The sequence below is a fragment of the Mirounga angustirostris genome, unplaced genomic scaffold (assembly GCF_029215605.1).
Source record: "Mirounga angustirostris isolate CCGP_5_RB_7025 unplaced genomic scaffold, mMirAng1.0.hap1 SCAF_1, whole genome shotgun sequence".
NCBI classification, from domain to species: Eukaryota; Metazoa; Chordata; class Mammalia; order Carnivora; family Phocidae; genus Mirounga; species Mirounga angustirostris.
In genome coordinates this window covers 9,021,763-9,042,517 of record NW_026991709.1, presented here as the reverse complement: position 1 = coordinate 9,042,517, position 20,755 = coordinate 9,021,763, and the positions used below count along the sequence as shown (strand labels likewise).

The window sequence follows — 20,755 nt, the reverse complement described above, 5'->3', positions numbered from 1 at the left end:
CAGGGAGTCTGCTTCTCCCTCTGACCCTCCCCCCTCTCATGCTCTCTCTATCTCATTCTCTCTCTCAAATAAATAAATAAAATCTTTAAAAAATAAAAATAAAAAAATAACATAAAACCCTTCTGCCTTTCTCCTACACTCCTAAACGCCACCTGGTCAGTGTTCCTCGACAGCCGATTCTTTTAAACTGTTTAACATGGTTGTTTATGAAATCCCCATCATACCTGAATAAACAGTGACAGAACTAGATTGGACAGACAGCCAGTCCGAGCTGGGTGGGCTCTTTGCTGCCAACCTGTCTCCCAAAGCCCCTCGGGTGTCCCAGACACGGGAGCAGGGAAGCGTTTCACGATCCGTTAGTGGGAAAAGCCAAAACGCTTCCTAAGTGTTCAAACAAAACTCTCTTACTAAATGCCTACTATAGGCCAAATACTGGGAAGGGGCATAAAGATTAACAACACATGGTCCTTGCTTTCAAATGATCTTGTATTACAGCTTAATGGGGCAGACAGATAGTCACATAAATAATACAACAGCGTTTGTACACTCCTTACGGTTTACCCCTCCCCCCACAAAAAAAAAGTTCTTATGGAAGCAAGCAATCAGATCTAAAGTTCCCAAGTCACAATACTTGGGTTGGAAAGTTGAAAGAAAAATTGTAAATCCTATACTCATGACGTGGTCATCAGTGGAATTTCCCTAGATCGGGGGTAGAAACCCTTTGTTGGGCATAAAAGATCAACTAGTTGCCCTCCTAACACGTGGCTCCCAGATGCTTTATGTTCTGTAATTCGGGACTTTTAAGATATAGCGTAAGAATTTTAGACATGCTGGCTGATGTGAAGATGGGATGTGCCCACAGCATAGCCCAGTAGGGGGATGACCAGCCATCCAGAACCAGTAGGCTTTACTTCAAATAAAGAAAACAAGCCCAAGGCCAAGCACAAACTAACACCACTCTCTTGCCAACTCCCTAGAAGCAACAATGTCAAAGCCTCATGCTCCCATGAATAACTTATAAGTTGTATGCTTTGTGTTTTACTTAAAGGCAGTAAAGTATGCATCTTCCAAAAAACAGAACAAAACAAAACAAAAAAAACCCAAACCTCTTTACCAAGAAAATGTAGCAAAATGTTAGCAAGGGTGAACCAAGGTGAGGGGGCTACATACGGTTTATGTACTATTCTTTCACCCTTTTTTAGGTTTTCTTTTAATAAAAAGTTCAAGTCAAAACGAAGGGATTTGCTCCTCAGGCTCTAAGGCCCCTCCAGCTCCAACATTCGCTGTGTATTTTGTTCTGCCATCAATCCTGGAACATCAAAGACACAGCCCTTGTAACAAAAAACTAAAAACCAAAAAAACAAAACCACCACCAAGAACACCTTCTAGCGTTTCACATTTTAGTTGAATCAGCATGACCCCTGCATTGGGGCAGGGATGCTAAGGCCACTCCGGGTAAGAACACCTCCCCGAAAATCCAGATTGCCATCGTCATGGGCCCTTCCTCCCCAGAGGCCTGGATCTGGAACAGTCCAAACGCAGGACCTACTCTCCCTGAACATAAACCCCAGTACATTTGTGAAGCTTTTCGGTCTATGTGGAATCAGTGTATTAATAACAGCTTATTGGCACTGAATGAAAAACACACAAGTCTTCATCTTGGGTCTTGAACTGGGTCCAGGTCCTACGTAATACCTGGCTGGAAGGGATACAGCTGTAAGCATACTTGGTGACTGGAGGCCATGTCGTGAGACCTGAGGTTTGAAACCAGGATTGGTAGCTTAACAAAATTTACTGGTTGTAGAAAAAGTAAACTTGCCTCTAGGGAGGTGAGCTCAGACTCACCATTCTGACAGCAGCCCCTGGTGGCCAGTTTAGTGAAAAGTGTTGGCTCTGATGCTTGAAAGCTCCGACCTTGCCTTAATGAAGGCCGCTGCAAGCAGAAAATCCACTCTAGGTAACAGCTGGGGGGGGGCAGGGGGGTGATTAGGGAAGCAGCAAAAATTCAAACTACGGTGCACCTTTGGGTCACATAAATTGCCAAGTCATTAGGTTACCTGTCACTTGCATTAAAAAAAAAAAAAAATGTAGTAGTCTTGCAAAAGTAGAAAAAAAAAATGAGAACTCATTTTGAAAGGGCAAGATAATAATACCAGGCAGGCAATACTGAGCTTAGTTTGAAAGTTAACCTCAGGGCACCTGGGTGGCTCAGTTGGTTGAGCGACTGCCTTCGGCTCAGGTCATGATCCTGGAGTTCCGGGATCGAGTCCCACGTCGGGCTCCCTGCTCAGCGGGGAGTCTGCTTCTGCTTCTCCCTCTGACCCTCCTCCCTCTCATGCTCTCTGTCTCTCATTCTCTCTCTCTCGCAAATAAATAAAATCTTAAAAAAAAAAAAAAAGAAAGTTAACCTCATTCCTTAACTGTGTAGAAAACCTGTGAACAGTCAAGGAGCACAGACTCCTATACAAAATAAAGTGTGTTCTGTCTACTTCCCGACACAGCAGCACCCTAGTTTCCACATACCGAATACTGGGAATTCTTACTGGAATATAAGGAATTGCTCCGTGTGGCAGAAACTTCTAGAAAATGCTATCATTCCTTCAGAGAATAAAATAAAATAGGATTGTAAGGGAGGCCCGATTTCTAGCGCCGCGGATTCACCCATTTACTGGATGCAACTAGGAGAATGTTCAGAGGCCGAGAGTTGGCCTCAAAGGGGGAGACCTATAAGAAGTGGAAGCCACAGCTCCAAGCCAACTTCTTCGTAAGGTGCACTCTGTCCTCAGCCAGGAGAGAACAATCTGGAAACAATCTGGTGGGCAGCTGCTCTCATCAACAAACTGTTTATGGTAAGAAAGTGGCTGGGTCAAAGGCTAAACATCAACCCGAACCGAAAGCATACGGAGCAAAAATCCATACCGTCCCCGCTGAAGAAACCAGGACTTCTTGTGCAGAAAAGAGAGGGAGAGAAACTCCTGCCTCGCTCTGAACGGGCAAGCGCCACACAAATCTGCTGCATTTCTAGGCACGGTTGTTTTGCATGCTATTACAAATGATTATCTGCTGCTATTTTCAGGACGGCCTTAAAACAAGGGCTAAAACACGGCATTTTAAGAGACACAAAAATCTACTTTCTAAATCACTTCCCCAAAAAAGTTACACTGGCTTCTACCTAGTTGCTTCCTTCTTGCATTTGTTGTATAAAGAAGGGAACCAACATGCCTGTACACAATGCACAGATAATACGGCCCATCTTTAAATATGTCTCATCCGAAAATGGAACACCAACTGGGTATGAGATCATATGAAGGAACGGATTTATTTTAGGTGTGTCAGTGGTATTCTGGTTATGATTTTAAACAGAGCTCTCATCTTTTAGAAACACTAAAATATTTACAGATGAAAAATCTGATATAAATATCTGGGATTTGCTTCAAAATAATATGGAGAAGGAGTGGACAGGATTAGACGAAGTAAGACTGGCCGGAATAAAAATCTGTGAAGCAGAGTTCATGAGTTCATTTCATTTTCTGTTTCCTTTTGTACATTTGAAATTTTCTACAAAACGTTTCCTTTGACATGCGGGTACGGTTTAACAGTTACTATGAAAAACAAAAAAGAAACCATTTTCTTAAATATGAGAAAAGTATTAACCTACCAACACAGGGGCGCCTGGGTGGCTCAGTTGGTTAAGCGACTGCCTTCGGCTCAGGTCATGATCCTGGAGTCCCGGGATCGAGTCCCGCATCGGGCTCCCTGCTCGGCGGGGAGTCTGCTTCTCCCTCTGACCCTCCTCCCTCTCATGCTCTCTGTCTCTCATTCTCTCTCTCTCAAATAAATAAATAAAATCTTTAAAAAAAAAAAAAAAAAACCTACCAACACAAATGCACTGATTCCCAGGAAGGACACGTATGTACCACGGTATTACTAGGGGTCCAACAGGACTGTTTCAGAGACGTCTGAAACAAGGCTGTTGTATTCCGAGTCAAACCCTGGAGAGGTAGAAAGAGATGTCCTGTGTGTTCCCAGTGTGTTCAGGATCCAGCAGGTCAGCATCGGACATCAACAGCACCACAAGATGGTATTTAATTGCATTAGGGAGCATGAGAACATATGTGAGCTGGTAAGGAAACCCAACTGACATAAATAACCAAAATTTTAAAACAGCCCATTTAGCACACAAATTTTGAAACCATGACTTGAGTGCAAATTTGAGGCTCCTACATATTGCATTGGTAATTCTTAAATTAACAGGAAAATCAATTTGAGAAAGAACCTGAATAAAGCAGAGAGCAAAACAGTCTTTCACTGTGCTCAAATTAACTGTGCAAAGGCACCTATCAATGATTTCAAATTGTTCCAGTATAAAGATGAAAATGGTAATAACCACAAATTTTTACCAAAAAATGCATCCAAAGGAACTATTTAAAAGTTTATTTTTTTTTTTTTTTTTTTTTTTTTTGCATCTGATTGCTTTGCTGGGACCAGCATCAATACCAGAGTCCTGGAAAGAATGTGAAAGGTCATCTCATCTACCCTCCCACAACAGAACAGAGAAGATTTGGTCATGTTAAAAAGCCACCTTGCAGGGCGCCTGGGTAGCTTAGTCATTAAGCGTCTGCCTTCGGCTCAGGTCATGATCTCAGGGTCCTGGGATGGAGCCCCGCATCGGGCTCTCTGCTCGGTGGGGAGCCTGCTTCTCCCTCTCCCACTCCCCCCGTTTGTGTTCCCTCTACCGCTGTGTCTCTCTCTGTCAAATAAATAAATCTTTAAAAAAAAATTAAAATTAAAAAAATTAAAAATTAAAAAATTAAAAAGCCACCTTGCACGACAAACTCATTTGGCCAGTCTGAAACATCACACGTAATCCCATCATCACCGAAACAAAATACATGCAAAAGAGGAGAATCTTTTTTTTTTTTTTTTTTTTTTTTTTTGACAGAGAGAGATACAGCGAGAGAGGGAACACAAGCTGCGGGAGTGGGAGAGGGAGAAGCAGGCTTCCTGCCAAGCAGGGAGCCCGATGTGGGGCTCGATCCCAGGACCCTGGGACCATGACCTGAGCCGAAGGCAGACGCTTAACGACTGAGCCACCCAGGCGCCCCAAAAGAGGAGAATCTTTAAAATTACAGACCTTTGACTTGTAAGGCACTCTACAGACTAAAAAAGCCAGAGGAAAAACCTCAATATTCATGCCTGTGGAAAGCACTAGAGTAATAATCTAGACAATTCTAAGGCAGAAAGAGTCTGGACATTCCCCATTCCCCCATCCCTCAAAAAAATGGAGCATCGGGGTGCCTGGGTGGCTCAGTCAGTGAAGCGTCTGCCTTCGGCTCAGGTCATGATCCCGGGGTCCTGGGATCGAGCTCCGTGTCAGGCTCCCTGTTCAGCAGGGAATCTGCTTCTCCCTCTCCCTAGCTTGTGCTCGCATGCTCTCTCTCTCTCAAATAAATAAATTCTTAAAAAAAAACAGAGCATCATTTTTAATTTATAAAACCACAATTTGGTGTTTTCTTTTTAAAGCCCCATTTCCAGGGCACCTGGGTGGTTCAGTCGCTGGGCGTCTGCCTTCGGCTCAGGTCATGATCCCAGGGTCCTGGGATGGAGCCCTATGTTGGGCTCCCTGCTCAGCGGGAAGCCTGCTTCTCCCTCTCCCACTCCCCCTGCTTGTGTTCCCTCTCTCGCTCTCTCTCTGTCAAATAAATTTTAAAAAAGCCCCATTTCCTTATTTACTGAGAATAAAAACAGGAAGGGGGATTAGTGGTGCCATCATCCAATTACTAACAAACTGCTGTATGGAGGATTCATTTCTGCTCAAAGACAAGAAAACAACTTGTCAAAATACTTTCCTATGGCATTAAAAAAGGAAAACTTTACAAGTTTTCTTAGAATACTCACTTCTAATTTTCATTTTAATTGTCAAACTTTTACTTTGCCTATGGGAGGCAAGTGGGTTTAACTACACGTTTTCACAGTTCAGGGCGCAGGAAAGACTCGCGCTTCTGACACCAACAAACAGCCCAGCGAGGCGCCCATTCAGAATTGGGTGATCCTGCTGACCGGGGATGCCTGGTCCGCGTTTGCAAGATATTCTATTTAGAATCTGAATTTAAACCTAGGAGGTGCAAGAGCCACGTGCCAACACAATCCTTCTCTTTACCCAGAAGCCCTATCTCCCCACACCCGGACACACACACAGGAGACACACGCGAGAACTTACACCCACACCACAAGATCATGTTGTACATCTCCGTGTGCCAATGGGAAAGTATGTTTCCGTTTTAGCAGGAATCTAGATATTTTCACCTAAATCTTCTCTCATCCTCAGGGAAAAAGACCTCTCTGCAAACGAAGGTTCTATTTCAGCAATCTTATAAGCATTTTCTAGAAGTTTTGGTTAAAGCAAACATAGGAATATATGCATATATTCAATTTATTCATTCGTTTAAAATTTATTTATAGGTTAATTCACATGCTAAAATTGTAAAGACTCAAATACCACTAAAAAATACCCATTAAAACAAATATTCTAAAGGCTCTAAAATGTTTTCATGCAAAGCCACGTTCCTCAAGTCACCCAATGGGGTCTGAACTCTAGAATTTTTATGAGGGGCAGGATGTCCGACAATCAGTAAGAACCAAAATTACAGTCTATACTCCAGTATTTCTTCCACTGAGTATATGGTTAAACCAAAGCCAGAAAACGTTTTAAGAAAGAAAAATACAACACAAGCAGGAGGATCACAGAGAGTTTTTCTAGAAACTTCCAGTATCTGGAAGGCCGTGTGAGGCCACACTTGGCACCTCAGCATCTGGAAAAATGCACCTCCTCGTAGGCAGCTGCGGGGAGCCAGAACGAGAACACACTGAGAGTGATTGCAGCACTGTCTGATCTCCGAGAGAAAGAGACAGACAGACAGACTAACCTTAGCCGGGTTCTCCTGCCGCCACGCTGGCCGGCTTTCGCAAGGAAGCCAGCGAGATCTTGGCCTGGACGGCCCCAGCCAGCCTCCCTGCGGAGGTCCCAGAACACCACCACCCTGGCACCCGGGGCTGCCTCTACCCTCCCGCACAGGCAGGGGAAACAAGATCACACGCCATCCGGGGCCACAAATGGGCTGTCAGTTCTAAAACCCCGAAACGTGACCAACACTTTTTCAGAACAGCCCAATTCCCGCAGCGACATTCCCGAATTCTTTGCATGAGTGGAAAAAGAACGTGCTCCCCGCCTGTCATTCCCACGCCCGAAAACTGCAGGAGGACGGTCATCCATGGTGCTCAGGTCTCGGTGCTGGGCAGAACCGGCCCCAGCACTCGGCGGCCACCACGGGCACCCTTGGCCGTGCCCTCCCCCCCAGGGCCAGTGTGGGCTCATCCCCTGGGATGTACTTTGTAGGCCTGGGAGACAAAAATTCTGCTCCTAAGAACGTTGCAAGACTTCTAGAGACAGCGTCAGTCGACTTCCCCAGGAGGCAAGGCCATAATCCGTACCCGCTCACACATGGCAGCTATTAGGGAGCTGGTGTAGGAGACAGAAAGCATTTGGTTTTGGAGGACTTTTTATTCCAAAAGGGCCTGTTTCCCATCCACAGATCTGTGACTGCATAAGCAGTGGATATAAATAGTCTGAGGAAATAAAAGCGCCCTTCCTGGATAGGGTGCTACCCGCAGAAGGAAACGGTAGGGAGAGACGCTCCCTCTCGCCTACCCCTCTCCCCCGGGGTTGGCCGGCAGGAACGGAACTAGAACAGCACCCACTCCAAGTGGAAATCAACCGAAGCGGCGTCCGCCTGGGTCTCCCACAAGCACCCTATCGGTCCCTGCCTGGGCTGCGACCCAGAGGTATTTACTCTGCAGGAGTCTCTTGGAAACATTCTTTCTCTCTTTTTTTTTTTTTTTTTTTTTTAAGATTTTATTTATTTATTTGAGAGAGAGAGAATGAGAGAGAGCACATGAGAGGGGGGAGGGTCAGAGGGAGAAGCAGACTCCCCGCCGAGCAGGGAGCCCGATGCAGGACTCGATCCCGGGACTCCAGGATCATGACCTGAGCCGAAGGCAGTCGCTTAACCAACTGAGCCACCCAGGCGCCCATCTTGGAAACATTCTTGTGAAAGTAAGATGCAAATAACAATTCGGTCTATAAGGTAGCTGAAAAGCCTCTCCCCACAAAAGGCAGACTTGCCTTAGCTTAGGAAAACACCCCATGTATTGCCTCTTTTGCATTTCAACGTCCAAACCCATCATGTCATCTTTGCTATGTAGGCATTGTGTGCGTTAACAGGAAGTCAGTTAAAATGAACAAAGCGTTTCCAGTTTAGGCGAAGGAAGAAAGAAAGGAGAGAAAGGTATATGAAAGACCCCCTAAACATTCATAGCTATAAAAGCTTTTAAATGCGTGCTTTAATCTGTTAGCCGCTCGTTAGCTCGGGCCGTAGTATAAAATAGCTACCCCACCACCGCGTTTAGCCACGTGTCAAACTCCATCGGGGCGCACCTGGAATTCTGAGTTTCTCTCTAATTTGGATCTCTAAAAATTATTTTCTAAGCTGTGTTTTAAAGGAACACTGGAAGTTTCCATCCCACTGTACTTGCTTGAGATTCAGAACTAAGATTAAAGGTGGAGAGAGGGAGGCTGCTATGCCAAATACTAAGCTAAAACATGGAAAGCAAGGGTTTGTTTTTTTTTTAATTAGAGAATTTCAATTAACGCAGAAAAATACATGAGATGCTTCACTGCTCCACAACCCGGCTTGCTCTCCCGAGGCTAAGGATCCCTGCCCTGGCTTCCCACCTGTCAGGGCCACCGTGAGGTCCAGATGAGGCCGAGACACCTGGGGAGGCACCTGGTTTCCTATACGGCATGGCACGAGATGGGAGTGTGTCTGTTTTCCAGACTTCCACAGAAAGGTCTCACGCATAGTAGGCACTCAGATGTTCGCTAAACGAAGAGATCAGCTAAGAGAAGGAAGAATAAGAACCATGTGGTATGATTTAGTCTCGGTTTCTTCCTAAAGCAACCAACATCAGAAAAGCAGCTCCATGGGTGGAAGGGACTACACTAGGAAATTTTAATACTTTTACAGATATTGAAACTACTCCTACCTGCTTTTTTGGTGGGGGAGGAGGCATTCCACGGCAAATGATTTGGGGTTGAATCAAAATGAAATGTGATACTAGTTTTTGTTCTAAAGCATAGAGGACCCATCCCACAACACCCACACTACCGAAATTACACACAACATGACAATTTCTGCCGGGTTGCTTTAAAAACAACCCCCGTTGTCACTTCTTGTTACGGTTACATCACAGCCCCAAGGCAAAGGAACCGCATACCCTCTCTCTGGCAGGACTCCTGCCACCGTCCTGCCCGCCTCTGTCTTAGGACGCCTCCATACCATCAGCTACCAGCCACAAGGAATGCCCAAAAGAATGCCAGGTCTGTAGTTTCAGAAAGCCCCAGACCCCACGCAATGATGTCCCAGGGTAGGGGAGCATGCCAAGCAGGCTGTGCGCACTCCCATCCTCTCCCCCCTCCCCTGGTCCGGCTGGGGGGTCGAAAGGAACCCACTGAGATCCCATCCTGGCTTGTCCCAATCAACCAGCTGCCCCTCCAAGCACAAACCCCTCGGGCTCGCTGCACACCCTCCCCCCCCCCCCCGGCAGAGACAAACATGGAAACAGAGCCCAGAGAAATGGAAACGGGAGAGTGAGTTTTTCCGTGGGACTTTAGGTTTTGCAAGGGAACGAGCTGTGTTTTTCTATCAAATCGGACACACACACTCACACACACACACGGGTCCCCCACAGGAAAGAGGTATTCCTGCTAACTTGCCGGCAGCACCACCAGCCGGCACCAGGGGCAGGAGGTCAGTGTGGCGGTGACCCAGTAATCCGGGGTCAGCCGCGTGTCCTCTGAGCCTCTCCCTCTACTCACACCTCCGGGAAGGAAGTTAGCTGTTTGAAAGGGCTCCCTGTGGAGACGTCAGCACAGCTGTGTCTTCTCTGAGAAACAGTTCGAAGGGTTCCATCGAGAAACATCCAAGCAGGGCTGGGGGCACTCGAATTACGAGCCTCCGCCAGGACCCCCAGAAGCAGGCGTGAATGCACTGCTGAGGCCCGGGGGCACCCGCCGGGAAGGTGAGAGCCCCGATTAAACCCAGCAGCGTAGCCATCGCTGGCCATTCACAGAGTCAAGGCGTTACTAACAAAGCTAACGCTGTTAAAGTAACTAATATAGACGTCGAATATTAAATAAACTATCAATATCTACACAAGAGTCCTTACTTCTCAACACTCAAGTTGTGACCGTTTCTGGGATGCCTTCAAAGTCCAGTGAGAGTAATCTGTGTGCATCTTTAATAACCGGTTTTGCTCCTTATAAAAATAATACATGTACGTTACAGAAAATTTAGGACATACAAAAGTTTAGTATCATCACCCCAAAGCCCACCACCCAGAAATATACCCTAGATTTCTGTATTTCCCTCCAGTCTTTTTTTCTGTAGACACACTGGTGGGGTACACGTGCTTGTGTGTTTTGTTTGGACAGAGCAATAATTTTGCTGAGGCCTGAATTTCAATCCTGCCCCGTGGGAGTTTCGATTCAATGGGAAGTCCCCGGTCACCCAGAGGCCACACCTCAGCCAAGCCCTGCCTCCTCGTGGTGTCATGCATGGTGACGCATACGAGGCCATACATGAGTGGATTTTATAGGGGAAATCACATGCTGCTGGGGCATGTGGGTGCCGGGAAAGGTCTCAGAACACATCCCCAGCAAACACCAAGAATCGACTGTTCTTTGGGTGAGTGCTTTTTTCTACCTGGGTCACCATGCTTTCTTTTCCATTTGTATCGGAGCGATGTGGAAGCTCACAGGTACCTCGTAAACCTTCTGTACCGTTTGCTATACAGAACGAGGGCCTAGGCACCAAACTCTGTAAACACAGCTGATAACTAGTGTGTTTATTGTGTTCTTTCATATCCCCTCCTTGAACAGTACCTAGTACACAGCAAGATGCTTAATGAAAGGTGAATATTAACTGTGACGCTGAAATAATTCCTATAGATCCAAAAGAAAGTGCCACCAATATAATGGAAAACTACTGAAGTATGTGGAGCTGGTGCAGAGAGGAAAAAAAAAAAAGTCTGAGCTGTTTCCAGTCCAGGGAGTCTGTTCACAGGCAGCCTAGCTCAGCAGCAACACCGTGTGGTGAGAGGTGGTTGATTCCCAACAGCACAGAGTAGCCGGAGCCCGAAGCCAGCGCAGGCATGGAATCTACATACAGGGCAGGTGATGAATCTAAGGATGGGCCATGTAGTGCAGATGCTGGGATGACAACATCCTCTCCACGTGCCTTAATTCCATGGGGATCTATGAGATCTAGTAAGAAGGCTGCAGGAAAGAAAACCAAATAGAATGTACGACCCAGCTCTCTTCCCAATCTGTCATCCCCAACTATCTGTAAATGCTGAGCCACCTGCACAATGACTAGAAGATGTTCCTAGATATCTCCACCTCGGCATTAGGAGAAGACCCCGAGGAATTATGCAGCTGCCTGCAGAAAGACCATCAAGGTGTGGATCAGTTTACCTTCACATTCATTTGCATGATAATCCTTCAAAGAATTTGTATTCCAGGAAAACATACTCTAACACCCTGAGTTCTTATACTTCCTTTAACTGCAGATTCAAAGTCTTCTAGGAGACGATAAAACTAAGAAATGAGGATATACACAACAACTGCATGCTCACACACTCGGTTCCTTGGGCTCCCCAAGTAAAAAGGAATTCAGAGAAAAGCAGTCGGGAGAAAAAGTAATCCACAGTGTAGAGATCCAAGAGCAACCAGACCAATTGGGAGACCCAAAATGAGAAGAGAACATTTCTGGAAACTGCTCTTTACCAAACTTGTTATGCAAAGAGGAACTTGGTAGCCTTGGAGTCTGTGTGGGGTGTCGTGTGTCTGTATATAGAATGAATACTTGCTTTAATCTTGTTCAAGCACTTCATTCCCAAGGTTGGTGAGTCAGGGTCACCAATCAGTAGGGGAAATGTATCCCCCCCACCCACACGCAGTTTAAAGAACGGAAAGGACAAAACCATGAAGCATCTACTGGGTACATTAATATAAGCAGACACGCAATACAAAGCCTCTGCTTAGGTGTTTCAGGTTATACCCATCCTAAAGAACCACGGGAAATGCCCAGAGTTCGAACCTTGAGAACACAGCCTCTTCTTCACTGATACATCCAGGAGTCCAGAGGGGCGAGTCCCCAGACCAGTGCGGTCAGAACTCCCAGGAAAGGTCAAGGAGCACTGTCACTGGTCTATCTCACTCGGGACCTCAGAACAAGCAGGCATTTCCTCACATACCGGTCTCAGCCCTCGATGACCAGGAAAGGAGGGAGTGAGAAGATTTAGGAGAGTGACAGTCACAGCTCCCCTGGGACCAGTAACCCTTACCCACAAGGCTCTGCCCCATCCCTCCAAAGTGGGAGGGCGATGGGTGGGCCACCTATAGGAGGGAAAGCTCTGAGGACACACTTTATTTTAATATAAGTCACAAGTTGGATCTGATGCTTTTCCTTTATTAACTGAACATTTAAAATAGAGACAAAGATGTGGAGTTTTGAAGTCCCAAGATAAAGGCACAAACCAAAGTCATACCATGAATCTCCGAGAGCACCCATTTAAAAGAGTTTGGGGCACCTGGCTGGCTCAGTCAGAAGAGCATGGGACTCTTGATCTTGGGGTTATAAGTTCGAGCCCCATGTTGGGTGTAGAGATTACTAAAATAAATAAACTTTTAAAGTAATTTTTTTAAATAAAAAAGTTAAAAGAGTACAAACTGGCTAAAAACAACAATGAAAATGAAATAAAAGAATGTTTCTTAAATGGAAAAAGAATCCATTGCAATATCATTCACTTTTAAAATTTAAAACATTACCTGACGTCTTTTTAGACTAGATAACAGGCACTAGGTACATTATACACATGTAACTTATTAAAACTCCAAACTAATAATATTAATAATTGGACTGTCTTTTAAATAATATAATTTACACAAAACATTCACATATATTATTTCTTGCAAACCTCATATAATCCTATAAGGTATCCTAATCTTATACGCACGTGGAGTTTATAGCTGTCTTCTCCAAGTGAGCACATCCCAACCAGACAGCCCACAGCTCCGCTCTCCTCCAACAACTAAGTTTGCCAAGGGATAGAGTATAACCCAAAAGGGAGTTCCTTCTCTTTTAAAAATATTGAGGTAGGAGGTATACTTTGTTCTTTTCAAGAGAAAGCAGGTAAATTTGGTGTTTAGAGTCACCTGGACCATCAGGCATTTGCTGAAACTGCAGGGTTATATCACTAAACTCACAAATTTCCCTATGTAGGGGAGACAGGAAAAAGACCTCCAAATACCTTGCCACAATCAATAAGAGATTGACAGCTTGGCAAAGCAAAGAGGTTAGTAGGAGGAGACATCCCTAAGAATCTGGCAACCAGCCCAAACCAGGTAACAACCACAGGCATCAAATGCCGACAAAAGCCCAGAAAAATTCCTGAATACGTTCTCAGCTCCACAGGCATTTCCCTTTTAGACACAACGAGAGGATAGAAACTGAACTCGGAGCCCCTTCTGCCACAAGAGGGCAGACATCAGCACAAATGAATTTTTCCTGTCCAAAAATTCCCTGAAAAAGGCCCGGATCAAAACAAAGGTCTTTAATCCCAAATGAATAAATTGTGGTTTCCAAATACACTCTTGACACATAAAAGAGTGACCCTCTGCCCCCTAAAGTGGATAGGCCGTGATCTTTAAGATACAACGCCTTCTAACCTCCAACAGTCTTCTCTCCCACCCTTACCTACAAACACCACAAATATCAGTTATACTTGGATATCTTTAACACGGTTCCCAAACCTGAAGGCCAAATAAAAACAGAAATCAAAATCGAGACCACTGAGAAAGAACAGGGTCGCCGTCTGGAAGAAAGGCGACCGAGGGGTCGTCCCCTTCCTGCCTGAGCACACACTCACCTCCGTCGCAGGCAGTAAGTAAAGAGGGGTTAAGGCAGGAACGTGTCTGATGTCACAGTTTAGGCCGAGCGTTGTCAGGATCTCCCTAAGGACTTCGTATCTTCTAATATTGCTTGATTTGAGCAGATCAAAATCTTCTTGGGCTTGCACCACTGAAGAACTGGGAGGTAGTTCTAAGTGCACCTGCGGGAAAAAGACACTGCTTCGTAAATCGTGAATCGTGAATCCGGGCACTTGCCGACCTTAGGAGAAACAATGTCTTTACCAGCATTTCTGAAAACCTCAACAGAAATCCTTCTGATCATCAACAGTATGTAAACGTTGAACTTGACCATATGGAGAGTCACAACAAAGTAATAAAAAAATTCACAGGAGCCAACTGAAATTTGGGCAGTTGGGTGGAAAGGTGGTGCTGGACACAAGCCTGGATTGTATTCAGACTCTGCCCGGGTCCCAACTTGTATCACTAACCAGTTGGGGGACCTCGGCAAGTTGCTCAACTTGATTACTCTACCAGAACACTTAGAAATAGGATTGTACCGAGAAGCCAGCTAAGGTTGCTACTGAACCCCGGGAGGCGTGATGGGTCGTGTGCAAACTCTCACTCCACCTATAGTCATAACCACCAGGAAACAAACCACGAAGGACAGTAGCCTCATTCACCAATGTAAGAGTGTGTGCAGGCATCCAAAAATAGAAGATGTGGGGTTTGGGGGACCCCAGAAAGGCCTGCCCCACCACCCTCCTTCACCTGGATTGAATTTAAGATTCCGGAATTCTATCTAGTTCAGGCTTTGTTGTGCGCTTAAAATTAAAACCCCACCTAGGGGCACCTGGGTGGCTCAGTCGGTTAAACGTCTGCCTTTGGCTCAGGTCATGGTCTCAGGGTTTCTGGGATCGAGCCCCGCATCGGGCTCCCTGCTCAGCGGTAGTGTGCTTCTCCCTCTGCTACTCCCCCTGCTCATGCTCGCTCTCTCTAATAAATAAATAAAATCTTTTTAAAAAATAAATAAATAAATAAATAAAACAGCCCCACCAATCAACAAACGGTCTGTGTCTTGGTCTGAAGGAACATGCTAGAACTTCTAGCTCCTTCAGCTAGAACTTTCCAATCATTGGTGTGCGCTTTGGTGTAAAGGAACAGACTAGAACTTCTGGTCCTCTTGAGATCAGATTTTTTTTTTTTTAAAGATTTTATTTATTTATTTATTTGACAGAGAGACACAGAGAGAGAGGGAACACAAGCAGGGGGAGTGGGAGAGGGAGAAGCAGGCTCCCCGCGGAGCAGGGAGCCCGATGTGGGACTCGATCCCCAGACCCTGGGATCATGACCTGAGCCAAAGGCAGTCGCTCAACCGACTGAGCCACCCAGGCGCCCTTGAGATCAGATTTTAACTGGCCATAGAGCCGTGGAGGGTGCCAGAATATGGAGCAACCTAAGCATGTTTGCTTTATTTTGCCTTTGCCAGGAATCAGCTGTGGATTTCTGTTGTATGCAGAGCTCCTGACCTGATACTATTAGGAGCATGATGAAAATAAAAGGCAAGGTGCCCACAGCCTTCAGGCAATGTAGTATCTCTCAATTCCCACCTAAGACTTAACCAAGTCAAAAATACTGTCCAAATATCCTGTCCAAAGTGGTCCAACTGTGCAAAGTTGATGCCAGTCTTAAAGGTTTGGAGAGACAGACCAGCACGGCCCCAGGCGAGGGTGGGCCAGCCGAGGGCTGCTCCTGCCGGCCAGGAGGAGTGAGTCCATCCTCTAAACAGCCGCGGAGAGCGGCGGAGGCAGAGAAGTGAAATCCTTCAAGGTATCCGAATCCGAGTCTCCTTCCCTGCGTTCTCTCCCTAAATATGGCCTCTCCTCTCTGGTGGACAAAACCAGTGGCTCTCCTGGAGGTGACCCCTTACAGGTGGCAGAAATAAAATGAGCGACGTTCTCCCCCCACCTGGGCCCAGAGGAGAGGGCGTGAGCGTGATGCCTGAGTGAATACACAGAAGATCCAAGAAGCACCCGCAGTGGGGTGTGCTGAACTCACAGTCACACCTGAGCGAGGCCAAGGGGGAAAAGGTGGGCTCACCCCCACGAGCAGGCCTCCAGGGCTCCAGGAGGTAAGAGAGAAGATGGCCATGGACATTGTGCGAGGAGTGCTTTCGTGGGCTTTGACAGTAGCTGCTTCGACAACGGACGCGAGAAGAGAGACCTCCTCTGTCTCTGAACCTCAATTCACAGGACAGAGACCGTGTGCTTCTGGATTTGCCTCCTGGTCCTCCGTGGGACCCAACATGCGTCTCGTCCTCTGGCTGTAATAATGTTACCATACTGATGGGCCCATTTCTATACCTTGGCTTCTTCTAAAATTAAGGCTTTTTGACCTAAAAACGTCTTCAGTCACAAATGCAGGGGGTGGAGGGTGGTCTGCCACCTATGCGTCGTATCTGGTGGGTAGCGCACGGCTAACACCCTACAGAGCACGGGACGGGACGACTGCACAGCAAAGCAGGACCTGCCTGAAATGTCAACAGTGCCGGGGTTGAGAAACCCTGCTCGAAAAGCCAGACCATCCTTCCATGCGCTACGCTAAGTAAGGGAATAAAATATTTTTTTTTTTTAACATTCTTAGTTTATTGATCCTCTCATGAAAAATCTGCACAACCAGATAAAGCCACTGCAGCATCTTTACTCCTTCTGTTGTCCAATCTCCAGCTCACTTTTTGCCAGCACCAACACTGGCTTTTGCAGTCCCCCTGACTTTCTTCATTCTGTTCTTGCGTTCCTTTCGCTGTTTTCTTGATGTCTTTTTCTTCTCATACAGGCCATGTCTTGCAAGTCTGTGTTTGGGTTCATTTTTCTTTGCATAATCCAAGGAATCATATATCATGCCAAAGCCGGTTGTCTTGCCACCACCAAAATGGGTTCTGAATCCAAACACAAATATGACATCTGGTGTGGTCTTGTACATTTTGGCTAGTTTTTCCCGAATTTCTGTCTTAGGTACTGTTGCCTTTCCGGGGTGAAGAACATCAATGACCATCTGTTTCCGCTGAAGTAGTCGGTTAGTCATGAACTTCCTGGTCCGGATAGTTACTGTGTCGTTCATGATGGCGGCCTAGCTTCAAGCAGCCGGGGAGGAAAAAAGCGGGAATAAAATATTTTTAAGTCCATGTGGGCAACTTCATGCCAAAGTCCTGGTCCAGTCGATAATCCAAGGTCAGCATTAATCCGCAGCCTTAAATGTCCCCTGCAAACCTGATCGTCACAGCAAGCACACGATAATGTCCTTTCTCCTCGCGATGAGCGGTAAAGGCGTCCAAGGCAGCTCCTTGGCCGTGAGACCACCATCCACCGCGCGGCTGTGGTTTGCCCTTGAAGTGCTCTGCCCCTCTTACTGGGTTACATCATTACTCGATTTACTAGAGATGAAGACTATGAAATTGACCAGGGAAAGAGGAAACTAACCAGCCTTCGATGATAACATTTATTGGCCGCTCCTGGCGGCAAGGTATCGTAGTGACTGAGGTCTGAGCAGAGAGCAGTGACCCTGTCACACAGAGACTGGAAGTCATTTAAAACCAAAAATGACATTCTAATCCTCTGAATCTGATTTTTGAAGCTGCATCGTATTGCCTCTTTTTCCCCAGAGCAATGCATGCAATATCAAATTTTATGACAGCAACGGGGTCAATGCAAATGGGGTAGCAAGCGGAGTTGCCATGTCACTCAGAGAAATGGATCGCGGCAGTGCCGAATCAATTTTCTAGCACAAGTCTGCGCACAGGGGTAGTAAAAGTCACCATTCAAAACTGAAATACGGCTCTAGGAAGTCGGGTTTTTAAGTGGATTTTCTGAGAATGCGCAGTTGCTATAGTTACCATCTTTGCAGAGAAAAAGATAAGAGGAACATTAATGAGGCCTCCAAACTAATTCATGTGCTTTGCAGCCTACATGAAACCTGCCTGGCTTGTACGCATTCGTCTGTTCTGATGGCCAGATTTTTAAATTATATGCATCTTTGACTGAGCATTATCTTAAGAACAAACGAATGGGCTTTGGAAGAGTAAAGAAACAAATTTATGACCCCTTGAAGAAAGTTTGGTCAGAAAAGCCAAGAGATTTAGCTCCTAGGACAGCATATGAAATGAAAATAAACAATAAAAAAAAAGGAAATGATTCTCCAACTCAACAAAAAGATCCCTGTAATAAAACAAAATCTGTTACACTCATCCTGGGAACTATTCTGGGCAAAATATCTACCTCTACTTAACTTTCTCATGAGATAACAAATCCTTAGGGACAAGGGTTCATCTAACTCTAATAAAAACTTTCTGCCCTGAGGTGTTAAAAAAGTTTGCAGTCAATGATCAGGAATTTGGAAACTGTCTATCCTGCTTCCATCTGCTTAAACAAACCAAAAAGGAAAAGGAAAAAGAAAGAAACAAGAAAAAAAACAGCAGATGAGCCAAAGGATTGGGAAGGGAGCGGGAGGGAAGTAGCATGTCCCTTCTTCTCCCTTCCCACTTCTCCCTTACCTATATAGAGCTGACCCTTGAACAATGTGGGGGGCCAGGGGGCCAACCTCACCATGCAGTGGAAAATCTGCATATAACTTTCAGCTCTCCAAAAACTTAACTCTAACAGCCTAGTGTTGACCGGAAGCCTTACCGATAACATAAACAGTCAATTAACACGTATTTTGTATATTACACATATTATATACTCTATCCTTACAATAAAGTAAGCTGCAGAAAAGGAAACTATTACCAAGAAAATCATAAGGAACAGAGAACACATTTACAATACTATACTGTAGTTAGCCAAAGAATTCCACACAAGTGGACCCACGCAGTTCAAAGCCTTGTTATTCAAAGGTCAACTGTATTAATGCGCCATAAATCGAAATCGCTTCAAAATTCTATCTGAAATTTTTCTCAGCATTTAGATTTTAAGAGTGACAAAAATCATAAAAGAACTGAGGATCTGAGAAGTTTTCAACACTCACCACCCCAGCAGTTGGTGAGCATTCATGCAATCCCTGTTATCAACCACAATGTTGTAATGTGAGGGTTATGAACCCTGAAAATCACCAGCCCAAGGCACTCGACTCCCTACACAAACTGAAAGGTTCGATTATACTGACCACAGTGTGCTCTGAGACAAGAGAGTAGACTAATGTATTTTGGAAAGATGATTACCAGCATAGAGCAAAACAAGAAAGAATTTTCTGACTCATCTTCGGTCAACCAGCAGTCTTTAATCAGCATGACACCTTCTGCTTCGTTCCTCCGTCCCGAGTGTTTTGGTGAAATGCGATATTCATGCAACAGGAAAGCCCTCACCTAAACCTACTCAGCATCCGCAAAAAAGTCCCAGCCAAGGATCAGAAGTACCCCACGGAGCTCAGACTCTTGACCCTTTTGGTGCTCAGCCTTAAAGGGCATACTCTCTGAGAGATCCCCAAAGATCCCTACACGGATACCAGCTCCATACCTGGCAAAGAACAGCTTCTCCTCCACGAGTTCCAAAAGGCACCTGCACTATCAGCCTGTCCTTGTCCTCATTCTCCAGGTGACCCTGCAGCTTGCCCAGGCTGAGGCGCTCCCCGGGGCTTTCCTCATAAACGTAGCCACTGCTCAGGACGCTGAGCTTCACCTGGGTCTGGTCAGCCTTGGAGAAAACCAAGCTCTGGACTGTTTCCTCGAGCACGCTCTTGCTCGTCACCTGGAAGCCAGCAAATGTGAAGGACGAACACAGGCCTAACACTTTCCCTCCCTGAGAAAGGTAGGCCATGAACTTCTGGGAAAGGTCTTCAGGAATAGTCTCCTGGGTGGCAATGACCAACAACAGACAGTTGTCTGACCACGGGTCTCTGAGAGCACTTTCCCTTGACAGGTGGTAGAGTGTATAGCGGTCGGTGTCCACACAGTCCGCCAGAACGGACCGGACCTCCTGGAACCTGCCCAGGGATTTCTGGGGGGCAGAGCCCACGTAGAAGAGGATGTTGGGGGCCTTTCCCGTGACGATGACTCTCCTCCATTCTCCTTCCAAGCGGATATCATCAGCAACATCCTCCGAACTGCCACTGTGATCATAGGGAAGATCTGGAATGTTTTCTGCAGATGCAAACTTGACAGATTCGATGGTACTGTTCTCCAGCTCCAGACACTCATGGCAACTAGACAGATGGAGGGGACAGTGCTCGACAGAGCCTACTCCTCTGTCACCCTCCCCGGCAGGCTCGCTGCCAGAGGCACTCCCTGTCCCCAGTGTGCGTTGTGGACCAAGAACCTTGGGATCATCTCTACCAATGCACTCCATAGCGTCCGGCTCAGGCTTACTCTCAGCGGAAGGTTCAGGATTCTGTCGTAGGGTCTGGGCTTGCTTGTCTGAGGCCTGATCCTCAAGTGCCTTCAGAGTACAGTCCTGCAAGTGCACTGCTAAAATACGAACAGAAAAGACAATCATCAGCCCTTCTGGTCTGTCACGCGGCTCAGTTCAAAATCTCATGGCGCTCTCCGCACTCCGCCCGCCGGCTCCCACCTGCATCCCTACCACAAGTCTTCGGCATCTGCTGGAACCGGGCATTGCTCCCACCTGCTGGGAGGGTGCGCCCGACCTTCCCGACAGTGAAATCCCAAATCCCACATTTCCATAACACCTTTGCCTTGTGAATCGGGAAGCCCCAGATCCCCTTATTGGCTGGTGAACAAAG

At 46.2% G+C, this 20,755-nt stretch overlaps 2 protein-coding genes across 6 annotated transcripts in view; both read right to left on the bottom strand.

Annotated features, from left to right (window-relative positions):
* Positions 1–20,755, bottom strand: part of HLCS (holocarboxylase synthetase) — a 232,744-nt gene that overhangs the window by 177,643 nt on the left and 34,346 nt on the right. For all 5 annotated transcript variants that reach the window (XM_064578993.1, XM_064579000.1, XM_064578982.1 and 2 more), the window contains 2 exons: positions 19,534–20,480; positions 14,047–14,229 (listed from right to left, as the gene is read on the bottom strand). In XM_064578993.1, the coding sequence (XP_064435063.1) occupies positions 14,047–14,229; positions 19,534–20,480 (1,130 nt within the window). The remainder of the gene's footprint in view (positions 1–14,046; positions 14,230–19,533; positions 20,481–20,755) is intronic.
* Positions 16,648–17,203, bottom strand: LOC135362643 (small ribosomal subunit protein eS24-like). The gene has a single exon (XM_064579014.1). The coding sequence runs from the start codon at positions 17,144–17,146 to the stop codon at positions 16,754–16,756; it is 393 nt and encodes a 130-aa protein (XP_064435084.1). The 5' UTR covers positions 17,147–17,203; the 3' UTR covers positions 16,648–16,753.

What these genes read in the sequence shown, in the direction of transcription:
- LOC135362643 (XM_064579014.1), bottom strand. Translation starts at nt 17,146, where the DNA reads ATGAACGACACAGTAACTATCCGGACCAGGAAGTTCATGACTAACCGA.